The sequence below is a fragment of the Schistocerca gregaria genome, chromosome 11 (genome assembly GCF_023897955.1).
Source record: "Schistocerca gregaria isolate iqSchGreg1 chromosome 11, iqSchGreg1.2, whole genome shotgun sequence".
Taxonomy (NCBI): domain Eukaryota; kingdom Metazoa; phylum Arthropoda; class Insecta; order Orthoptera; family Acrididae; genus Schistocerca; species Schistocerca gregaria.
This window is the reverse complement of record NC_064930.1, coordinates 14823632-14839773: the sequence shown is the minus strand read 5'-3', so window position 1 is coordinate 14839773 and position 16142 is coordinate 14823632. Positions and strand designations below refer to the sequence as shown.

The window sequence follows — 16142 nt, the reverse complement described above, 5'->3', positions numbered from 1 at the left end:
CCTTCTCAACTGCTGTGGAAGAGATTCGTGCACCTGAGTATGATGGTCGAAATGCAAGAAATATTACAATACACTATACAAAGTGGTGACCAAATTGATGGGGCGCCTCCGAATATCGTCCTCCAGACCTTCTCTAAATATGATAAGAGACAGGTGTCAGTGGACAGATGTCAACTAACACATGTCAGAAGACACGCTGCCACAGTACACCATTACAGATGAGTTACAAGTGTCTCGATGCTACTTCCTTCATTTCGTTACAGTGCCTTGAACTGGCCCTCAACGAAAGTGAGAGGTGAGCACAGTCGGCGGCAGGATCTTCAGTTGCAGCAGTGCTCGGTAGAGCGGCTGCCGTGGCGAACACACTACCGTCGACATTGTATTGCGTGTATTTTGTATTGAACTGTGGACCTAGGAACGACGGAGAGGATTCGTCCCGCAGTACCCCTCAGTGGTTCACAAGCTCCACAACAGGCCACAGCAGTCCACCCACCCCACCGCCGCCTCGCACTGAACCCAGGGTAATTGTGCGCTTCGGCTCCCAGTGGACCCACCGAGAACGTCTCATACCAGACGAGTGTAACCCCAGTGTTGCCGTGGTAGAGTAATTATGGTGCACGGATACGCAGAGACAGAGTTCGCGCAGCAATCACTGACACCGTGTAACTGAGGTGGAGTAAGAGGGGAACCAGTCCGCATTCGCGGAGGCAGATGGAACACCGCCTTTGGAACTATTCACAGGCTGGCCGGCACACCAGACCTCGCCACTAATCCGCGAGGCAGATTCGTCTCGGGGACCGACACGCCTTCCCATTCGGGAAGGAGCGCGTTGGACCTCGCTGCTAGCTGCGTGGCCACCGTCGACGCAGTCCATCTCCGTCGGCCTCGATTTCAACAAACATTAATTAATTCACGGTATAATCGGCCGGCCGCTGTGGCCGAGTGGTTCTAGGCGCTTCAGTCCGTAACCGCACTGCTGCTATGGTCGCAGGCTCGAATCCTGCCTTGGGCATTGATGTGTGTGATGTCCTTAGGTTAGTTAGGTTTAAGTACTTGTACGTTCTAGGGGACTGATGATCTCGTATAGTCCCATAGTGCTCCGAGCCATTTGAACCATTTTTACTGTATAATCACAAAAAAGTAAAACAGCATATGAACTGCCCTCGGTATTTCTTCGATCCAAAGCTACTGTTCCAGTACAGTCCGAGAGCCACTGCAGTGCTCTTTTAGTGTGGGTGGAGTACCAAGTAGGCTGACGCTTGGATGAGGAGGGAGGCGTGGTAGGGTAGATGTGCAGAGCCGCTGTGGCAGGATGACTTAGTGGCCAGCACATCTGCCTAGTGGGCAGGAGATCCGCGTCAGAATCCCGGCAGTAGTGCAAATCTTCATTCGTCGCTTCTATCTGATAGTATACATCGTAAATGTTTAGAGGTTAAGAGATTATGTCTCTAGAACCGAACATCGGTCTGAGGGCCGCCACATAACTTCACAATGTACCTCGGAAACTGGCCGTGATTTAGCTGCGCCCAGTTATGTCGGGTCTGCAACCGATCACCTTCGCAAGACACGGCACAGGTCCGCCGGTTGGTGTTGGTTAGGGTCTCTTTCCCACCCCTGTTGTTACACTGTGTCACTTCGCCGCGAGCGGTACGCGTCTGCGGCGACAGACAGACAGACAAACGAACAAGGCAGCACGAGTGGCGAGGCGGCCACAGAGGCGCCCTCACCCGCGGCGCTTGCGCACCTCACTCTGCTCACGTCGTACACTATGTGGTAAAAATTGTCTGGACAGCTGGCTGCAAATAGCTTACAAGTCCGTGGTACCCTCTATTGGTAATGCTGGAATTCAGTACAGTGTTGGCCCACCCTTACCCTCGATGTGAGCTTCCACTCTCGCAGGCATACGTTCAGTGAGATACTGGAAAGTACCTTGGTGAATGGCAGCCCATAGTTGAGGAATGGCAGCCCATTCTTCATGGAGGACAGCACTGAGAAGAGGTATCGATGTTGGCCGGTGAGGCCTGGCACGAGGTCGGCGTTCCAAAACGTCCCAAAGGATTCAAGTCAGGGCTCTGTGCAGAGCAGAACGTTACAGGGTTGTTATTGTCGTATAACTACTCCGCCACCTGCCGTGCATTATGAACAGATGCTCGATCGTCATGAAACATGCAATCACCATCCTCAAATTGTTCTTCGACATTGGGAAGCAAGAAGGTGCTTCAAACGTCGATGTAGGCCTGTGCTGTGATACTGCCACGCAGAACAACAAGGGGTGCAAGCACCCTCGATAAAAACGCGACCACACCGTAACACCACCGTCTCTGAATTTTACTGTTGGCACTACACACGCTGGCAGATGACTTTCACCGGCATTCCTCATACCCACAGACTGCCATCAGATCGCCACATTTTGTGAAGTGATTGGCCACTCCACACAGCGTTTTTCCACTGTTCAATTGTCCAATGTGTACGCTCCTTATACCAAGCGAGGCGTCGTTTGGTATTTACCAGCGTATTGTATGGCTTACGAGTGGCCGCTCCACCATGAAATCCAAGTCTTCTCGCCTCCCGCCTAACTGTCAAAGCACTTCCAGAGGATCCTGAGGCAGTTTGGAATTCCTGTGTAATGGTGTGGATAGATGTCTGGCTGTTACTCATTACGACCCTCTTTACCTGTCTGCCGTCTCTGTCAGTCAACAGACGAGGTCGGCCTGTACGCTTTTGTGCTGTACGTGTCCGTTCATGTTTCCACTTCACTATCACATCCGAAAGAGTGGATCTAGGGATGCTCAGGAGTGTGAAAATCTCGCGTACAGACGTATGATACAAGTGACACCCATCACCTGACCACGTTCGAAGTCGGTGAGTTCAGCGGAGCGCCCCATTCTGCTCTCTCACGATGTCTGATGACTACTGAGGTCGCTGATGTGGAGTACCTGGCAGTAGGTGGCAACACAATGCAGCGAATATGGAAAATGTATGTCCGGATACTCTTGATGACATAGTGTATATGAAGCCCACGTGCGACTCGTGTCACTTTACGCCGACTACTGGGCCACCAAGTGAGCGCCGCACACTTTCGAAGAGATCCATAACGCAGTTTTTTTTTGACCCCACCTCACGGCCTGCTGTTAAATAACTGACAGTTGAAAGTCAAAATCGCTGCCAATCGACCGTGATTGTTTCACAACAATGACAAGAGAGTGCAACAACGCACATGCTTTTGTCGGCGTATGTAAATGGTTCAACAGAGCTACGTGCCTCTGGAGAGTGAAAATCTCATTCCGGAAACATCCCGCAGGCTGTGGCTAAGCCACGTCTCTGCAATATCCTTTCTTTTAGGAGTGCTAGTTCTGAAAGGTTCCCAGGAGAGCTTCTGTAAAGTTTGGAAGGTAGGAGGCGAGGTAGTGGCAGAAGTAAAGCTGTGAGGACGGGGCGGGAGACGTGCTCGGGTAACTCAGTTGGCAGAGCACTTGCCCGCGAAAGGGAAAGGTCCCGAGTTCGAGTCTCGGTCGGGCACACAGTTTTAACCTGCCAGGAAGTTTCATATCGGCGTAGACTCCGCTACAGACTGAAAATCTCATTCTTATTCTCCATGGCCATCCTTCGCAGACAGCGAAGAATAACACACTGTGAAAGAAAGTTTCATTCGTTCGTTACCCTGCTGTTCACTCTAACTTCTTTTTAAGTGGCCAATCACGTTCTTCCTATCAAATGGGTGTCTTCTTGTTAGATGTTCAGTTACCTCCTCACTTCCTGTGGCTCTTGTTCACCATTGTCTATACAGTTGCAAAAGACACTGGACAGACAGAGTCTCAATCAGATCTTACGTACCAGAAACGACGTGGGAGTAAAATCAAAGTCTGTTTAGATGTATCTTTCGGGGTGTCCATTCTCGTATTATCTGTCACATGCAGCGTGTTCTGCTCACCTTGCTGATGAAATGGCAAATACTGGAAGATAACAGTGAAATATGTACTATTCTGAACTTCACAAATGTTTATTCATCTGCTCTGAAAATGGAGTTTGTACCTCGGAACATGCTTCTCATTAAGTAATGTAAGTGAAGGAAGAGAAACAAGAAGGAAAGAAGTTGTGACTGGGAGCGGTCTCTGAAAAGTCTTTTCACAAACCGCCACCCCCGCCCCTGTCAAACGGCCACAGTCGTCTTCTCACAGCTGTCACGACGCCTCCGCCACAAGGGCTGCTGCATTGACACTAGTACTGTTGATATTTTTGAAAATACTAGGAATCCGATCCATCGACATTTATAAAAAATCTTCTTATCCACCATCGATATCGACGAAAAAGTACACTGGCGTCAAAAATTAAGGCAACAAACGGAAATTTTGCTATGTGGCGTTTATTTTCCAACAAAACTGTACGAACTACTGATAGTGAAGTAGAAACAATATAAAGAATACAGAATTGAAACAACTGCAACACACACCATGGTACACAAAAACGTTCTTCGTTTTTTCCAACGTAACACGTTGCACACACATTCTGAAAACTGGTTAATACGCTGAATATGGGTGTGACCACCTCTGGCAGTGTTACACACCTGACAATGATAGGGCATGCTATGAATGATGTCATACATCTCATATTCAGACAATAACGCCAATTCACCCTGCAGAGTTTCTCGCAAGCCTCACGGATTGGTTGGTGGATGCTGACGTGATGCAACCCATCTTCTAGTGAATCCCTGATGTGCTCTATGGGATTCAAATTGGGAGAGCGAGCAGTCCACGCCATACATGCAATATCTAGCGTTTCCAACAGAACATCAATAGCCGGGCTCTACCAGGTCGAGAATTATCCTCTATTAGTACGGAGTCTAGGCCCCAACAACTGCATGTGAGGTCCCAAGATGCCATCACGATACCTGACAGCAGTTAAACCTTGCTCATCACCTGTCCAATTGGATGATGAGACTTTTGGGTGGTCAACAGCATCCCTGTCCACACCATTACGCATCCTCCTCGATACCGATCTCTTTCCGCAATGTCTGGGTCCCAAAATCGTGTTCCCATTGGCGCTACCTAGCGAGTGAAATGCAACAGCTGAAAAAAAAAAAACAACTACTCGCCATGCAAAGAGACTCTCATGGTTGGTTTAACTAATTAGCCTATCAATTTGACATGCATGACGTGGCACCTGACATACTGAAGTAATGGATAGGGTACCACATGATTCTTGAGTTGAAGTGGTAATTAAGCGTTTTTTAGTTGCAGCGATATCTTTTGATAAGATCTGAACCTCCCACCTACACAGGCAGACATGACGATCGTAATAAAATCAGGTGTATTTCCGAATTTATAAACCTGTTATATAGAACTTCTCTGTACTCTTACTTTAAGAGACTTTGTATGTGGCGAAGAATTTCGTTACTTTAAGGGAGTTCGATAATTAAGAGGAATCCTGTAACAAACAACCCTGTAACAAAGGTAGTTGTCAGCACTCCATCATGAGGAAAAATGAGTATAATATATTTGGCCTGTGATGCAGTACGAAACATATATTAAGCTGACTTCAATAGATTTTCTTCTTGACCTGATAACAGAAGGTGTCTGTGAAATATAGCCCATGCCACAATGTTGCAAATGACGATACTTTAACGATGTGAAAACGTGTGTATTGTCAGATTACTTCCGTATTCGAAAATAAATAATATAAACTGGAGGACTCTACATTTCACGTGAGAAATTCGACGTGTATTGACAAGTCACTCAATTCGTTTGGGAATTTTTAAACTGAGGAGTCTATGTTAGGGACGGAACTACTGTACAGCTCCCAGCGGCTGGTGCTCGACTCGCACTGCGCTGCGGTCGGCAGTGGGAGTCATGAGAGGGTCAGGCAGCGACAGGAAGTCATGGATTAACTCGGCCTCTGGCGACCGGCGGTTTCTCAGCTGGCCGGCTCTTCACGTACACAATGTACTCGGTAGGTGGCGCTGGACTAGGCTGGAGGTGACTGGAAGTCACTGGTCAGCTCTGTTTTTCGTCTTGAGAACATTGTTCAGGTAAGTTAATGAGCCCTACGTTCGCAAAAAGTATGGTACAATATATTTTCCATGTTTCTGTTGTCTAGGATGCGACCTGCACAGCGTAAAGCGTGTTCCAGTCCCTAATGATGTTGCTACAAGTGTGCTGTACATAGCGGCCAGCATGTTACAGGAGTAAGCACGTTCCTACTAAACTCATTCACCCTCAGTGCCCCACCCTTCTTCGACAGACCGTCCTTCTTCTTCGTGATTCCCGCAGGCTCTACTGCTCCTTCCTAAGCAACTGTGAATTGGATACACTCGTCCGCAACCGGTAATTACAGCGATACGTCTGGAACCTCCTTACAGCAAAGAAACGACGGGACTTGCGCCTGACATGCACATGCCTCAACTCCCCTCCATCCCCTACCCCCCCCCCCCCCCGCCCATGTCAACTCATCCATGTACTGGTCTGCCTTCCACCACCTTACTGGAAGCCATCCCACCCTGCATTACTTTATTCTCCACTACAATCGCCCCTTCCTTGACAGCCTTCATAAGGTCTTTTCCATTCCTGATGATGCCCATTTTGGTTACTCCCTCTTCCCTACTGTCCGTGCACGCACTGATACCTCTGTCCCACTGCTCGCCCCTAGTTTCCAGTACTTGGATCAGTTACTCCCCTCAGACACAACACTCAAATGGTTCAAATGGCTCAGAGCACTGTGGGGCTTAACATCTTAGGTCATCAGTCCCCTAGAACTTAGAACTACTTAAACCTAACTAACCTACGGACATCACACACATCCATGTCTGAGGCAGGATTCGAACCTGCAACCATTGCAGTCCTGCGGTTCTGGACTGCAGCGCCTAGATCGGCACGGTCACTGTGGCCGGCCATCAACACTCCCTTCACCACACACATCAGACTCATCCTCTGCTACAAACACAACACCACCCCTGATCAAGATGGTGTCACTTACCACCAGATCTAGCAATCCCATTATCCTTCCTGGCTGCCCTTACTACCTTGTACAACATCCTCCTCTCCACTGGCTTTTACCCTGACCAGTGTATGACTTCCCATCTTGTGCTGTACCCTAAACCCAATCAACCCCTGACACCTCTTCCTATCGCCCCATCTGCCTAACCTTCATGTTTGGTAAGGTTTCGAGTCTATCCTCTGTTGCCATGTTCATCGCCACCTTAAACAGCACCACCTCCTTCCCCTTAACCTGTGTGGTTTGCAGCAGTGCTTCTCAGCTGACAACAAGGTTATTAGCCTTACCAACCTTCTTTCCCTTCACCTTAACTCCCATCGCTCTGATATCTTTGTTTTCCTTGACCTCTCGAACTCCTACAACCATATCTGTCATTCTGGATTCCCCTTCAAACTCCAGACCTATGCTCTCCCTATCAATTTCGTCCATCTCGTTGCTTCCTTCCTCTCCTGTCGTCCTTCCTATGTCACTATCCACAATTCCAACTCCTGTAATTCCTATCCCTCCACCGGTGTGCCCCAAAGTTCCGTCCTTTCCCCTCTCCTCTATCTCCTGTACACTGCTGAAAATGCCCAAACCTCCCCCAGCTGTTAATTTCCTCCACGTTTCTGAACTCTGCAAACCTACCTTGACACGTTCTCCACTTCGTGCAATCACTGGTTCCGTCATATCAACCCCCCCCCCCTCCCGCCGCCCCCAGGACCCAGGCAATCATCATAACACACACCATCCATTCCTTCTGTCTCTGCGACTTCTATTTAACCATTTATCCCTCTGGTCGACTCTGATCCTCACCCCCCCTCCCTCCCAACCTCTGTCCTTTTCTCACACTCCCTCTTCTCTCCCCCTTTCATCCTATTTCTTCCCCACCTACCCTCTCTTTCACACCCTTCTTGCAGCCACCCTGCCCACCCTTTATGTGTCCTCTCTGTTCTTCAGCTTGCCCCCTTTTTGCTTTTCCTCTCCTCCCCCCATTATTTTCCCTCATCACTCCGGGTCCTTCACCCCAACCATCTGCCTTAGTTCAGCGTTAAATGCTTGTTAACTGTTGTGCACCTTTTTCAGCGTTTCAAACACACACCATAATGTCGAGGGCTGATTTTGATCTCTTCTGAAAAGAACCCAGACTGTGACCATGTTTTTTTAATTGTCTGTCTGCTTATTGTGTGTCATAATTAGCATTACGAACTCTTTGTTTATATAATTTTCACTTCTCCAACTTTCTGCCATCTAGTGATTTACAAAGTCACCGTTTTTATTGGCTGTTTTTATTGTTTATTTCATCTTACTCTGTTTTCAACTACTCTTGTGGCTGACTAGCAGCGCCCTAAGCTGTTGCCTATAGGGGATGGTGAAATCGAAACCCAATAAAGAAAAACTAATGGGACCAGTTGTACAGTGAGCTATTGTTCTAATGTTTTTATTACACATTCTTATGTCCCTTCCAGCGGCAGCTGTTCAGGTATAGACTGGCAGCAGGCTGCTCACCTGTACTTCAGTGATAGGTTGCTGTCGTGTTGTTATTAGCACCTGTCCTTCCGATACAGGTCTGTTGGGTGGACTGGCTACAGCAGATCTCCAGTACTGGACTAATAATGAAAATATCCACTCGACATCTATTAGATATTGATAAACCTGGCTAGAGCTACTGTCTAATGCTCGATTAATGGCAACTCAGATTGTTTAAGTAAACAATGTTCTGCACTGTGTATGAAGTAAGGAAGTCTTACCCCCATCCCATCTGGCAGCCTATCACAGACTGAGTCCCTTTGCTGCCAATTTTAAGATGGCGGATGGGGGCGGGGGGTTACAGGAAAGTGGGGAATTGGAGAGTGGCAACAGTGTCCTCTGGTGGTGGCGTTGTGAACTAGGTTAGCTGGTGCCCACACAAAATTTGATACACCCACCAATAAATTTGAATTACTCCCCATTTTTTTAGAATTTCCCACTGAGATGTCAATTTGCAGCCATTTCAAAGGGAGGGGATAGGTGAGGTGAAAGTGTGGTTCTACCAGCCCAGGAGCTCGACCCAGGTTGAGCCAATTTCCTGCTATTACTTTCCCTAGCCTCCATCTTGGATTATGTCTCCAGAAGGAACTGAGAGGCAAGGGAAGAGGGCCTGGAGTTCCATGAGGGGGACCCTCGTGCCACCTGGGGTAAGTCCATTACATCATCTGGTGGTATGTGGGGCCAATTAATGGATCGATTAATTTACTTTCACAATTAATTTGGTATCAGAAGTGCACCAGAAGAGGCTGTGCGCCACTATTGGACCATGGTTATAAGTCCCAGGTGTATCAAAATAAACGAGCTTGTACAAGTTGCGTGCGTATTGCACAATATTGTCGGAGAGAGGGTAGTATTAATAATGCAAAATGTGGTGTCACCGCCAGACAGCACACTTGCTGGGTGGTAGCCTTTAAATCGGCCGCGGTCCGTCAGTATACGTCGGACCCGCGTGTCGCCACTATCAGTGATTGCAGACCGAGCACCGCGACACTGCACGTCTAGTCTAGAGAGACTCCCTAGCACTCGCCCCAGTTGTACAGCCGACTTTGCTGCCCATGGTTCATTGACTACATACGCTCTTATTTGCTGAGACGACAGTTTAGCATAGTCTTCAGCTACGTCATTTCTTATGACCTAGCAAGGTGCCATATTCAGTTACTATGTCCTCTGGACAGATAATATTGTGATTCATGTACTGTCAAGAGCGATGTTCATCATTAATGGATTAAAATTAGGTATCATACTAATTACGTCCGCTTTCTGAACTCTTATTGCTTGTCATGTTCCAGACCTCACGTCAGTATAGTTCTTCCCTCCTCACGCCAGCCTGCGTGAGCTAAAACCCCTGTATTGTGGCCTCCTCTAGTAAAACGGTGTTGGCTCTTCTGCCGACACAAAACTGATTACATATCATTTCTCCGTGAAGAGACACAAATGAGTTGAGAAATTCATCAGACGCTGTTCCAGATCAGTATCGAAGGCCAACTGCAGAAGTAACACAATTAAGGAATAAATTAATGACCTATTTAAAGCTCTACCCATTATTCTTTGGTAACTAAGGGTGACGAAATTTAATGCTACATTAAGATTTTGCTAGCTATTAGTTGAGCTATATCTTGTCCAATTCGGGTATGTAATAACAAAATAATTATTCCTTGGGTAATGAAAATATTTATATGAAACTGATTAAAATCTCATCTGAAAAGTTAATTTTATATCCTTTCAAAAGCAAAGTCCTGCTCTCGAAGTCTGTCAGTTTTCACCTTCCTGTTATCTTCGCCGCACAAAACCTTTGAAGCAACCGGAAAAGACCCTCCCTAATGTCTAGGATGAGTGGTGAGTAGTGGAGATCCAACGGCAACAGTTTTTTGCCCTGCCACTCGTGCCTAGCCTAGCTGGCCATCCAATATCCCCAATGAACTCATTGTAAACATAAACATGAAAGTCATACTGCGCTGCTCTACCGCCCGCTGGTAAGCGCTCTTCCTCGTACTGTAGCGGAGGCCTGGCTCACAGAATCAACTTGACACACTGATTGTGCACACGACTTTCCTCCCTTGAATTGGCCTGTCAACTCCGGCGCCTGGGGGGTATCCAGCTAATAAGAGAAGTAACTAGAAAAAAATTCTGCCAAATCCTGAAACATGGTATACAAGACAAATGGTAGGGAAAAGAAGAAGAGAGTTTAAATATGATATGCAGTGCACAGTTTGGGGCAGTAAGGCCCTTGAGACCATAACAACGTAACATGATGTGTGTAACTGCAGTGTTGCATACTAGCTGACCTCAAGTACTGTAAAGTTTCGTTCTGGACGGTAGTGCTGCTGACAAAATAACTCTCGCATGTGCTGTTACTCATACAGGGTGGTCCAGTGATCGTGACCGGGCCCAGTATCTCACCAAATAAGCGTCAAACGAAAAAACTACAAAGATCGAAACTCGTCTGGCTTGAAGGTCGAAACCAGATGCGCTATGGTAGGCCCACCAGATGGCGCTGCTATAGATCAAACGGATATCAACTGCGCTTTTTAAAATAGGAACCTCCATGTTTTGTTACATATTCGTGTTGTACGTAAATAAATATGAATCTTTCAGTTGGGCCACTTTTTTCGCTTTGTGATAGAAGGTGCTGTAATACTCACAAACATAAGGTTCACAATTTTAGACCAACAGTGGGTAACACGTTGAATTTTTAAATTAAAATACAGAACATAGGTACGTTTGAACATTTTATTTCGGTTGTTCCAATGTGATACATGTACCTTTGTGAACTTATCATTTCTGTGAACGCATGCTGTTACAGCGTGACTACTTGTATATACTCCATTAATGCAATAAATGCTCAATGCTGTCAACCTTAATGCGTTTGCCAGTGCGTGTAACGACATTCCTCTCGACAGCGAGTAGTTCGCCTTCCGTAATGTTCGCTCATGCATTGACAATGCACTGACGCATTTTGTTAGGCGTTGTCGGTGGAACACGATAGCAAATATCCTTTAACTTTTCCCACAGTAGGAAATCCGGGGACGTTAGATCCGGTGAACGTGCGGGCCACGGCATGGTTCTTCGACGACCAATCCACCTGGCATGAAATATGCTGTTCAATACCGCTTCAACCGCACGCGAGCTATGTGCCGGACATCCGTCATGTTGGAAGTACTTCGTCATTCTGCAGTGAAACATCTTGTGGTAAGATCGGTAGAGCATTACATAGAAAATCAGCATACATTGCACCGTTTACACTGCCATCGATAAAATCGGGGCCAATTATCCTTCCTCCCATAATGCCGCACCACACATTAACCCGCCAAGGTCGCTGATGTTCCACTTGTCGCAGCCATCGTGGATTTTCCGTTGCCCCACAGTGCATATTATGCCGGTTTACGTTACCGCTGTGAGTGAATGATACTTCGTCGCTAAACAGAACGCGTGCAAAAAATCTGTCATCGTCCCGTAATTTCTCTTGTGCCAAGTGGCAGAACTGTACACGACGTTCAAAATCGTCTCCATGCAATTCCTAGTGCATAGAAAAATGGTACGGGTGCAATCGATGTTGATATAGCATTCTCTGCACCTACTTTTTTGAGATTGCCGGTTCTCGCGCAATTTGCCTGCTACTGGTGTGCGGATTAGCCGCGACAGCAGCTAAAACACCTACTCGGGAATCTTCATTTGTTGCAGGTCGTGGCTGACGTTTCACACGTGGCTGAACACTTCCCGTTTCCTTAAATAACGTAACTATCCGGATAACGGTCCGGACACTTGGATGGTGTCGTCCAGAATACCGAGCATCATACATAGCATACGCCTGTTGGGCATTTTGATCACAATAGGCATACATCAACACGATATCGACCTTTTACGCAAGTGGTAAACGGTCCATTTTAACACGGGTAATGTATCACGAAGCAAATACCTTCCGCACTGGCGGAATGTTACGTGATACCACGTACTTATACGCTTGTGGCTATTACAACGGCATCTATCACAAAGTGAAGAAAGTGATCTAACTAAAACACTCATATTTCTTTACGTACTACACGAATTTGTAATAAAAAATGGAGGTTCCTATTTAAGAGAACGCAGTTGATATCCGTTTGACCTATGGCAGCGCCATCTAGCGGGCCAACCATAGCGCTATCTGGTTTCCCCCTTCAAGCTAGACGAGCTTCGGTGTTTGTAGTTTTTTCGTTTGATGCTTATTTCGTGGGATATTTGGCCTGGTCACTTTCAATGGACCACCCTGTATACGTTTGACGATGTTCGTACTAATTTTGTCTTTCACATTTGACTGTGTCACTATGGCTCCAGTACATTAGGACATGTTTTTCGAAAATAGGTCTGAAGATGGTCATTATAGACCGAAACCGTTAGTCTGGTGACAAAAAGGCGTGACCAAAGACGTGAAGGAAAGGAAATTTATTGCGTAGTGGCTTATGAGGTACCATTCCAGATACACACAGTGCTCTTGCCAGGGCTACAGGTACATAATGTGCAAGATGTGTTAAGCATGCAAGGGTGAGGAGTTTCAAGTAGATGAGGCGTTTCGCCACTAGCACCACGTCTTCAGGAACACCGTATTTTCTGGTTGCAGGCACGCGCTGGTTCTGGTGCTGGCACCCACAGTGCAACATATCCGGCGCGATCTCAAGTGGGCGTTCCTGCTGCACACGTACGGCTTCGCGTGCCTCTTCTTCGTGCTCGCCTTCTACGCCTTCTTCTCCATCCTCAACCTCAGGTAGGCCTCCCTGCTGCACACTATTTGCGTTGCGTAACTCTTCTTTGTGCTTCTACGCCATCTTCTCCATTCTCAATCCTAGTAGGCCTTCCTGCTGCACATGTATTGCTTCACCTCCCACTTGTTTGTGATCAACTTCTACACCTTTTTTTTTCTATCCTCAACCTCAGGTAAGACTTCCTATGCTATACACTGCCTTTCCCCACCTCTTTTTTCTCTTTTTTTTTTTTTGCTCACCTTCTATGCCTTCTTCTCCATCCACTATCTCAGTCGATGACCCACATTTGCCTAAAATGTTGGTCATTAAAGAGTATAAGACAGTTAAGAATATCTCAATAGCAATTGTTTCGAATAGTGTGTACACAGTAAAGTAGAAGCAATGCATGGTTTAATTTTTTGATGTTTTTGTTGCATCTAAGACGCGATATTTAGTTTACATTGCTGTCACCTGTGAAAGTAACAGCCGTACTAAGCTGTACACTGAAGGACCATAATGGCTGGTGAATGTTCGCGAGAAAGTCTCTTGGTAACTTGAAACAAGTTTTCCAGTGCGTGAGACGTCTGGAGAAAATGCTGGGTAGGGCCACATTGTACGTGGAAGAAGGTTAGGACATGTGGGACAACATGTAGGATCGTGCTATTTTGTTCAAAGATAATATCACGTAAAATGTCGAAGGAATGTCACAGCCACCAGTCTGAAGAGATCGAAAATTTGATGGGAGTTGTCCAGTTATAGTATACGAACCTGCAGTGATCGTGTTGTGTACCCAATGGCATCCTAGGTGCTGGGCGTATATGACAGTAAAGAATGAAAGATACAAACAATATCGGTATCACTCCTATGCCCGGTGTTCACGCTGGCCGCACCGCCGTCAGTACACCTCTCTCTTCTGCCGCGTCATAGGAAGCCACGACAATGGGCGGCATACTGTCCACAGTAACGGTCATCAGGCTGAAGGTCTGTCGTGGTACGGACGTCGTTTCAGTGTCAGTACATATAGTTTTCTCTCTGTAATTGTACCAGATTCCTGACTCAAGACACAAGAAATTCCCTATAGGATCGTGAATGGCGGAGCGAACTAGGTGTCTCTCATCTTAGGCGCTAGTCACGTGGGGCTGTTGTATGGCATTGTGGGTATTGAGTATGTTGACCACAGGCGGCGACTATGAGGCAGGTCTTCAGTATTTCGGGACTCACGAAACGGGTCGAACGAACAAAATGGCGTCACTACGTTATATTACATTTCAGTGGGCAATGGACCTTGTCATCAACGTACTAGAATGAGACAATGCTCGCATGATCTGAACTGGTACAGATCCATCCTGTACCTACCACCCTCAGTCAAGTAGCTCCTCAGATGACATCACAAGGCTGCGTTACCCCACTCCAGTCTTTCCATCGAGGACAAGATCGGAGCACTACTAAGAATCACACACAGGTCCCTCACGTAGCACTATTGCCCTGTTACAAAGGTGTATATTTACTGACGGACATATGACGCAAATAAAATTTCGCAGTAGGGCCTACCTCATACAGTATCCCATCTGCAGAGTCTTGTGCAGCATATAATAAGACTCTCTGGAGAGTACCTTCCCAAGGGTTATCAGCAAAATAATGAAATACTAATGTGACTTAAGCAAAAAGATCTTAATGTGAATTTGTAGTTGCACTGGAAAAGGAAACATTCAACTGCTAAAGACGTGAAGGTATTACCGTGTAGCTCTCCATCCAACCATTACAATGGCCTGAACTGGATGTGGAAGAGACTCCACGAGCGTCTTCAGTCATGACGTGTCCAGCTGACACCAATCACTTCCGATATATACTGGGGTACTAACAAATTCTGGGGATATCAGTGGCCACATTTCATCCTCTGTTTCAGATCATCCTTGAGATTTTCTATAAGCTTAAGATGGGGTGCTTAGCGGGAGAGTCGAGGTGGGAAATGGCGCCCAGTTGTTCACCAAACCAGGAACGTTGTGTGTAAACACGGCTATTTACATCTTGGAACACAGGTGTGTCCGCTATGTGCTCACCATGAAAGGGCATGGCCTGGTTCATAGTTACGCTAAGTTGAATGGGTAAGCCCAATTCGCAGCACGGAAAGCAGCCCGAAAGCATCTCAGAACCTGCTGTGGCCTCAACTATACCGCGTCAGCAGACTGTCGTCGCAAACAACGCCTAGTCAGACCACAATGCCTCTGGTCAAACACCGTACACGACCTGTGTTAGCTGGCCCCAGCGCAGCATCTTCAGCTGCTGTGAGAAGTGCCAAATATACATTGCACGCAGTCCCCTTCGCAGTGTTCGGTCAGACGCTGGATGACACTGGTTGAGATGAACCAGTATTCATTAAAAGCAGTAATTTCAGGTTTGAAACCGATTGTTGCCCACAAGGCCAACACTTGTTTCTGACACCTGCCAGTTAGCATCCCATGTCCACCATGGTCCCTACACCATGTAGCACTGTTGCAAGGGCTACGCCCTTCCTCGAAGACGCACTGAACTGTCTCCATTGATACATCAGCAATTCATGAAACTTCAGTCGCAGTTTGGTCAAGGACTTGTCCAAACATCACTGTCACTCTGCCACACCTCCATGCTGACCTACCTTACTGGGCGTCTCCACCCAACAGACTGTAGAGCACTTGCCCGCAAAAGGCAAAGCTCCCGAGTTCGAGTCTCGGTTCGGCATACAGTTTTAATTTGCCAGGAAGTTTCATATCAGCGCACACTCCTCTGTACAGTGAAAATCGCATTCTGGAAACATCCCCCAGGCTGTGGCTAAGCCATGTCTCCACAGTATCCTTTCTTTCAGGAGTGCTAGTTCTGCAATGTTCGCAGGAGAGCTTCTGTAAAATTAGGAAGGTAGGAGACGAGGTACTGGCAGGAGTAAAGGTGTGAGGA

At 47.0% G+C, this 16142-nt stretch overlaps 1 protein-coding gene across 1 annotated transcript in view; it reads left to right on the top strand.

The window, feature by feature from the left end:
• Positions 1-16142, top strand: part of LOC126295394 (uncharacterized) — a 766077-nt gene that overhangs the window by 558354 nt on the left and 191581 nt on the right. The window contains exon 5 of the mRNA XM_049987875.1: positions 13091-13234. Coding sequence (XP_049843832.1) covers positions 13091-13234 — 144 coding nt within the window. The remainder of the gene's footprint in view (positions 1-13090; positions 13235-16142) is intronic.